Source organism: Diorhabda sublineata, chromosome 3 (assembly GCF_026230105.1).
Source record: "Diorhabda sublineata isolate icDioSubl1.1 chromosome 3, icDioSubl1.1, whole genome shotgun sequence".
In the NCBI taxonomy this organism is placed as follows: Eukaryota; Metazoa; Arthropoda; class Insecta; order Coleoptera; family Chrysomelidae; genus Diorhabda; species Diorhabda sublineata.
In genome coordinates this window covers 8034403-8042868 of record NC_079476.1, presented here as the reverse complement: position 1 = coordinate 8042868, position 8466 = coordinate 8034403, and the positions used below count along the sequence as shown (strand labels likewise).

Genomic DNA, 8466 nt, shown 5'->3' with positions numbered 1-8466 from the left:
GCGTCATTACTTAGCCGGTAGGGTCCCTCGGGTTTGGTCCAATGTAAACTTCTCAATTTAATGTATAAAACATTCTAGCGTCCACAAGCGCAAAAGTATTTTTTAATCTACCGTTGCATATTTAGAGATGTTTTTGGCAATTTGTTACAAAAGAATTAAATATATCTGGAATCAGTGCGGTTTTATCATATTTTTTGAGTTCTTCCCTAGATTCTTTGTCATCATTACAGATTACGCGTATTAGAGTACGAAATCGCTGTAATGATGTGATAAGCCAAAACATATCAATTCTATAGATTTTTAGTATTAAGACGGGTGTGTACCTGCCAGGTATAGTAAACAAAATAGAGCTTTTAAATTTGCTTGGTTTGTTAACTTAGCATCTCTAGGTCGACTGTACGTATGCGATAGATTTGCAATATATTTGTGTGTATTATTGATAATGATGTTAAGTATAATTTCATCAAAATATAACATTTAGTAATCCTTGGGTGTTTTGGCACTTTTTGCCGCTCTTCTTACTTCAGGTAAGTAAATGGTCGTATTCGGCGGATGAAGCGCATAGCATAACATACCTATCGATAACGGTAAAATTTAGAGAATAATTCATGCAGTTCCAATTCATTTTTCTTATCTTCATAAACGATTTCAATCATAATTAACTTTGAAATAAGGATCTACATGCACTCAACCATATCTTCTGTATCTGCATCCTCGTATCATGGGGTGACTCCTCTGTTGGCTGAACGCCTTCCCAAAGACGCAGAAGACGTGCCTGTTGTTTTTCGTAGGAATTTACATTTCTAAAATAGAAAAATATTGTGGTAATGAAAAAACATTTGTTTATCAAAATAAGAAGTGTTTTACATCAAGATAAGCCTTGGAGTGATAAAAAGAAATACTTACCAAATAAAAAATTTTCAAATACGGAATGCAAGTGGAGCCACGCTAAAACACAAAATAAAATGAGTTTAATCAGTCGCGCTGAGTCAGACGTCAAATATTCGTATTTCACACTGTCACACCAGCGATTAAACGGAGACTGGCTACGTACATCGACTGTCCGCCTCAAGTTAGAAAGGTAGAGGGAGTGATACGCTCCACGACATTGCGACATCTAAACTACAGTACAAACTAAATGATCTGGGTCAAATAGACCCGACACGACCATTCAAGGGTTAAAAATAATCAATTTCCTTTATATGGTTTTCTATGATTAGTTCTCATGAGCAGCCTAATTTGATAGGTCACTGAAGCTTGCGTTTTCCATACTTATCAGTTACATAAAAATAACTCATTGATATTAAACTAACTCAATAACCGCCAAATAGCCTGATAGGACTGTAGCAATATTTTATTTTGTCGAACCTGAACACTTTTTTCTAATAATTTTGTTACTTGATACGAGATAGGTAGAGCTCGCCCTGAGTTTTAAAGTCTATTCCTGTAAATGCTTTTGAAAATTATTCTTCACAATTAACATTATTTTTAAAATCGATTCAAGACATTTTTTATCGAAAATAAAACTACTTGGGTTTCCAAATATTACTTTTAATTAATTCGATACTTAATAGATATAAAAATAATTAAAATTTAAAACGATTGCGCTGCCATGTCATCAGCGCAAATTCCTAAAAGAGCAAGATCATCATCAGGTGGTAGAGGAGGAGGTTGCAAAGGCATCGAGTGAGAGTGTGGCTCTGGTGGTGGTGGTGCCATTTCAGAAGCAGGCATTTCATAAGAATACGAATTCATCGATTGGTAAGCGGTAGCTTCGAACTGTTGATAGTACTGACCCATCATACTTGGATTCACTCCTTCTGATCCATACAATACCTGAAAAAAATATTTTCAATATGTGGAAAGTGTTTCAAATTATAAAGACAAACGCGATTTTCACTGTAGTATTTGTTGGTCAATAGAATATAGAATATAGAATAAAAAATTCTTGAGTTCCGAATAAATGGACGTGATTTCTATTGGTACATTTTTAAATAAAATTTTGATATCAATCAATTTATTCAGACATGTTAGTTTATGAACAAAATGTATATTGAAATAAAACTGTATCTTCCGAAAACTAAATTTCACAGAAAATATATGAGACTAATTAGACAGCTCTAAATGTTGAGCATATGTTTCAATCTAAGTTCAAAATTCTAAATATTGAGTATTTCACAACATTTTGTTTCTGTCAGACAGTTCTACCAAACATATTCCTATTCAGCTTTCATGAAGTTTAACAATATCTCCATATCAGTAGGTCAAAAAGATAGATCACCACCCTGCATATAAAAAATTTTATACAGATGACTCAATGAAAATAGCTGTTTCTGAAATATTTTTTTATGCTTATTCTATACATATTTGTTTTCCGTTTTTCTCTATACGCCTAGATTTCGTACAATTTCATAATTTAATTTTTCCCGACCATATGTATTTTATGAAGAAAAACACGTTTTTTCACACATCTACAATATAAATTTTGTTTGCAATATTAGAGATGTACATGAATTTTTAATTAATTAAAAAAAATCATGGAGGCATTTTGAAGTATGTAAAATTAGATAAGATAGTAACGTAAAAGTATTTTATTTTAGTTTTTGAACTTTCGTTTTTTTGATTTCCTGCACAACTCTTGGGTGCTTGGCAATCCCTCTTCCTCTGAGATTCCAGCAGTAGTCAGCCACCTACCTTGGTACCCTCTTCCCATTCTGTTTATGTCCTGGTAGAACCGTTCACCTTGCTCTTCACTGTAATCCTCTATGTTATCAGGGAAATAGTCAAGGTGGGAATGTAGGAAGTGCACTTTCAAGCTCATGTTGCATTCAAGATTTTTATAATGGCATTGTTCCTACTATAGTCTATTTCAGAAAGGTATAGAGTAATAAAATGGGGAATTCCGTCCAGTTCGGCTCAATTCCGGTGTCGGCCATAGGTGAAGGTCTTAAAATATTGTGTAGGGATTACTTAGGTAGTAGATTATACAATTACGTTTTGAGTATAACAGATACCGTTCAGCCTTCTATTAGTGCCTCTGCCTAATTCCAATCCTATTTCAGATTAGGCTTAACCATGCGCCATAAGGGCAATTGTGCTTATTATTTTAAATGTACACGATTGCATAAAATACGATTACAAAAATATAACCAGTGCTCGCCAAGCTTTTATGGAAGGCCTGTCAACAGGTGCCTTCAGGTAAAAGGAAAAGACTAATAATCGTCCATATTGGAAGCGAAGAGGGATTTTCAAAAGAAGGTTTGCTAACCTATCAGTCGTGCCATACGGGAGATTACCACGAAGACATGGATTCGGATGTTTTTGAAGATAATTTTGGTGAAATGTTGAATATGTTCCAGCTGATTCAGTAGTAGTTATGGATAACGCAAGTTATCATTCTCGACGCATAGAGAAAACTCCAACTTGATCTTGGAGAAAACAAGAAATTATTGACTGGTTAATCACAAAAAGTATTGAATTTGAAGATAATTTGATAAAAAAGAACTATTAGCTGTAGCAAATTTACACAAACATCGTTTTATGAAATATGCCGTGGAAGATATAGCAGAAAAACATAGTGTAACTGTGCTGCGCACACCGCCATATCACTGCGAACTAAATCCTATAGAACTTATAAGAGCGCAAGTGAAAGTATTTGTAACAAGACACAAAAAGCAGTCCAGCATGTCATTAAAGAAGAGGAGAAAATGTGGGATCTTGACTACTTGATCGTCTACCCGTTAATTATAACGTCAAGAGGAGATGACAGTTTCTCAGATGACGAAGAATATTATGATTTTTTATAATTTAATTTCTGTATAATGTTCAATAAAAAATAAGTGTACCTAATACTATGTACATAATGCCTAATTTTTATTCTGTTAAAATAAAATTCTTTCCTTTTTACAAGTATCCTACTGGCACGCCTTTGGAACATTATTTTCAGTGTTTGTGAATGGATAACAATAGGCTAAACGCATATATTGACTCCAACGCGGGTGGTTTAAATATTCGTTGGGTCACTCTGTGGTCCCTTTGCATACCTAATGAAGTTTTCTTACTCTATACATTTCTGAAATAAAGTATAGATATCTGTACTCAAAATCTTTCATTTTTTTTCTAATTCATACTTGTTTCGAAATTTGAATCTTTCATCAAAATTCAGATTAATAGACCTACGACAATTCCCACCTCGATTTTTCTAAGGTAATGCGCGGAAATTTTTCTGAAAGAAACTAAAAGCAGGCGCCTTCTTTTAATAAAGCGGTCACAAATCGCTTCATCAATCCGAGATTTAGGTCAATCAACCGTTCATGCAGGATTTTTTTTTAAACCAGGTACAAAATTTTGTCGTTTTGGCCACAATTTTTGTTTTTTGTCATGAGTCCCATTTATATAGAAAGCACGACAATTTCAGATTCCTCTTTTGATAGGTTTAAATCTCTAACCAAATCATTTCATTCTGCTTGGGTAAGCAGCTGTGGTTCATTGCGTCTTACTGGCGTAAATTTATCCTCTGATGAATTGGCCTCACTTTCAGATTTAGTTGATACATGTATCAAAATGTCAGGTGGAATCGGTAGATCTGGCCCATGTGGTTCAGGTCGTATTGCTGATGAAATGTAGTAAACAATACTCTTTTTATTTTTAGAACTGTATCCTCTGATCTTGGCCATTCAAAAATAGCACTCATTTACATTATTCCACGGTTCTCGTCATACCATAGAATGCCAAAGAGCATTTGCTTTTATCCTACCCTTCAAAGACGCACATTACACATGTGCGACACATTTTATGGGGAGCCCATGATATGTCTTGATCTCCACGTATTATGTTGAAATAGGCAAAATACAGTTTCTCTACTAACCCATTAGTGTCACTTCTCTGTTTCGCTACTGAAAAATTACTACTCTACGGTATACTGTTTGTTTTCAAAAACTTACAAAAAAAGATGACTAAGTCGAGAGAGACAGAAAGAGAAACATATAACGGCGACTTTGTACATGTAAATCCTAATTTAATCACCGCGGTGCGTCACAGATGTCTGATCATTATTTACTCACTCACATAGGAATGATCGATTTGTGAAAAAAACGAATTGCATTTCTAAAATCCGCGTGAAAAACTGCTTAAAGATCTATTTTTATTTCGTCACAAATTTTAATACAGGGTGGTGTAATTGGAATGTTGATTTTTAAATCATTATTAAATTGTACATTTGATCTTGCTCGAAGAACAACATATATAGTTTGTTCTGATAACTTCCGGATGAAGAAGCGGACTGTTTTCTTTTTTATTAATTACAGCGCAGACAGCTTTTTCTCGAAATTTATCTTAGCAAATCGCAAATGGGAAATTGACCTATTATCTGTAGAGGATTACAAATAGATATTTGAAATTACTACCTCATCATCACTTAAATTGTGATTGTTTTCTTCCATTGCTTGATTACAGTCCAATTTTGGTGGTGGGGGTGCCTGAAGTTTTTCACTAAAATCACTAATTTTGGGTGGTTCTGGAATGGAAACTCTAGTTGTAATTGTTGGCGGAGGAGGTGGTATTGTTAAAGGTGGAATTGAAGAAAGTTTTGGGAAACATACAACATCCGGTTTTGGAATGAATGCTTTGGGGAGATTTCCAGGTTCGAATCGGGTTCTCCTCGCTGGTTCATAAGCTTGTTTCTTAATTTCTTTGGGTTGATCTTTTTCTTCCTGTGAAATAAAATTGTTGTATCATGAAAATATCACTATAGAAATTTGCTAAGACTTTATTTGACTTTATATAATTAGGCGCGCCACCAACAGTAGGTTCTATTGAATTTTACCAACTAAAAAGTTTTTTTGTATTTCGGAAATAATATTTTTTTGTAATATTTTAAAATATTAGATTATACTCAGTGAAGAACTGAGCAATCGAAAATATTTCAAAGCACAATTTGGACCTATTTTATAAGAATATGTAAGTGAAGAGAATGTCGACCTATTAAATGATTAACCTTTAAATTATAAAAAGATCGTCAGTTTCAAAAATTTGTTAAGACTATTTATTTTAAAAAAATAATAATTACCTGTTGGGATTGCTTGGTTTTATTCTTGAATAACGGCATTCTACCTATAAAAGGTAATTTTTTGTAACTAGGTGGTCCTGGAATTTTCTTTTTAGAAGATTCTGAATCGTTTTCCTCACGAGTTTGATCTGGACTTCGTTTATCTTGATTGTAAATACGTCTGTCATGGTCGTGACTTTTACTACGACTTCTTGAATTTCGATTTTTGTAGGATCCCTCTCGCTCGGAATTTCTCCTAAAATTTTAATTAACGTTATAATGGTTATTTTTTTATTGAATGATTTCGTATTCCTTTCTAAGCTAGTAACCAGCAGTAAAATTGTAATTTATACAGGGTGCGTCATGAGGAACTTAACATACTTACTTATTATATATTCCTTCAGGAAGGATATCATGTGGCTCCTAAGAAGTGTCAACTCTTTATTAATTTATAAGTTTATTTGTAAAATTGACCATAAATTTTAATAGGCTATATTGTTTACACAGCTCATTTGAATTTTTAAAATTTTTTTCATGATGAAGTACACTGTTATCAAGCATTCGGCTGGTATTGGCTAAACTGAGAAATTTCATGAGCGGCTTTATATATATCAAACCTCAATTACTGGCTAATAACCCTAAGTGGTTGATGCGTCAAAAGAAACAGCTTATTATCTGATACGTCATTATGATTGTTCTATGTTTGTTAAGATTCGATTATTCACTAGAAATTGAATGAAAATGCGACAACCCTGTCGCATATGTCAGTTCCATTGGTTATTTATTTAGTTTCAAAATCACTTATTGTATTTAAAAATATATAATAAAGGTTGCAATAATCAATACGAATCGCTTAATTGATTTTTCCAAAGTCCTGGAACGTCTAAGTTTTATGTGTTTATACTACCCCTACATCAATATTCACTGCCTACAATAAAGAGATCAGAAAAGGAAAGTGGCCAAGTTTCAGAAAATTCTACTAGGATATTGACTCTACATCTGCAGCTGCAAAAGTTCAGAAGGTCTTGGCAAAGGATAAAGTCTATACAACCATGGCACTGAAGAAGCCAGATGACAGGTTCACTGAAAGCGAGGACGACAAAGCAAGGCTCTTGCTGAAGACACACTTTCAGGGGAGCGGCAGTTTGGTCTCAGAAAAGAAAATTGAAAACATAGCAAAACTTCGAGACAAACTGTAGCAATGGCTAAGCACGTATACAGCAGTGAACGATAAAATGGGCTATAAACACCTTTCAACCGTTCAAGTCGCCTGGAGTGGACTGACTCTTCCCAGCCCTTAAACAAAGAGGATCCTACCACATATGATTCGTCTCGGTAGAAGTAATGTAGAGCCTTGGAGAAGGAAAAAGTTACTTTCATACCATAAGTAGAAAAGAAAGACACCACAGATACAAAATCCTTCACACCAATCAGCCTCACATAATTTTTCTTCAAAGCGATAGATAAAGCTTTTGACAACTACATTAGAACATAGATAGTGAAGTGGGAATCCTTCCGTTTTTGTTAATATGTATACTAAACAGGTACATCGACGAGGACTGCACTGCTACATTTGACAGATGGAATTCAGAATGCTCTGACGAATAAAGACAACAAAGTATTTGCTTTCTTAGACATAGAAGGTGTTTCACATGAGGCTGTCAAAAGAGAGTTAGATGCGAGAAGAGTAGATAGGACAAACTCCAAATAGATGGGTTAACTACTATCAACTGAAACAGCAGAAATAAAAGTAGGGCAAGAGACCACTACTATTACTGCTAACAGAGGATGTCCATAAGGGCTAGGTGAATCACCACGTATGTGGAACGTAGTAGTAGATGAACTTCAAGTGTCCATTGAGGCGACAGTGCACCGGAAGGACTGTTAATTAAGTTGACATCTTCGGGACCATTGTTGATATTCATACAACCACTACATCAACACTAACACTGACAAGGTAAACATACAGTCTCTAAAGACGATAACTTGGTTATCGAAAAGCGCGTCTGACAGTGTAATTGTGAGTGTTGGTGGAGTAGTAGTGTAAACAGTGTGTTCAGCATGACTATCACCAACAGTTCCAGAAATTCCAACTTAACTGGAATGTATCAGTTTAGCTAATATCTATTAGTCGAATGCTTGTTGGTGGTGTATTGCATCATGAAAAAAGTTAAAAGATTAAATGAGCTGTGTAGTGTACAGTATCATAAAAAATTTAAAAGACCAAGTGGGGTCAAGCCAATTGAAATTTATGACCGCTTTCACAAATTACCCTGTAAATTAATAAAGAAAAGTTGACACGTCTTAGAAGCCACATAATATCCTGCCCGAGAGACTACCTTTCCATAAGCACAAGTATAAGAGATATAAACATATCTACAGAAAATTAAATATTAAAATTAATATGCAAAACAGAAAAT

At 34.3% G+C, this 8466-nt stretch overlaps 1 protein-coding gene across 5 annotated transcripts in view; it reads right to left on the bottom strand.

Annotated features, from left to right (window-relative positions):
• Window positions 1-1535: 1535 nt before the first annotated feature.
• Window positions 1536-8466, bottom strand: part of LOC130441049 (zinc finger matrin-type protein CG9776) — a 32047-nt gene continuing 25116 nt past the window's right edge. For all 5 annotated transcript variants that reach the window (XM_056774531.1, XM_056774534.1, XM_056774533.1 and 2 more), the window contains 3 exons: window positions 6068-6302; window positions 5406-5711; window positions 1536-1836 (listed from right to left, as the gene is read on the bottom strand). In XM_056774531.1, coding sequence (XP_056630509.1) covers window positions 1594-1836; window positions 5406-5711; window positions 6068-6302 — 784 coding nt within the window. In that variant the 3' untranslated portion in view covers window positions 1536-1593. The remainder of the gene's footprint in view (window positions 1837-5405; window positions 5712-6067; window positions 6303-8466) is intronic.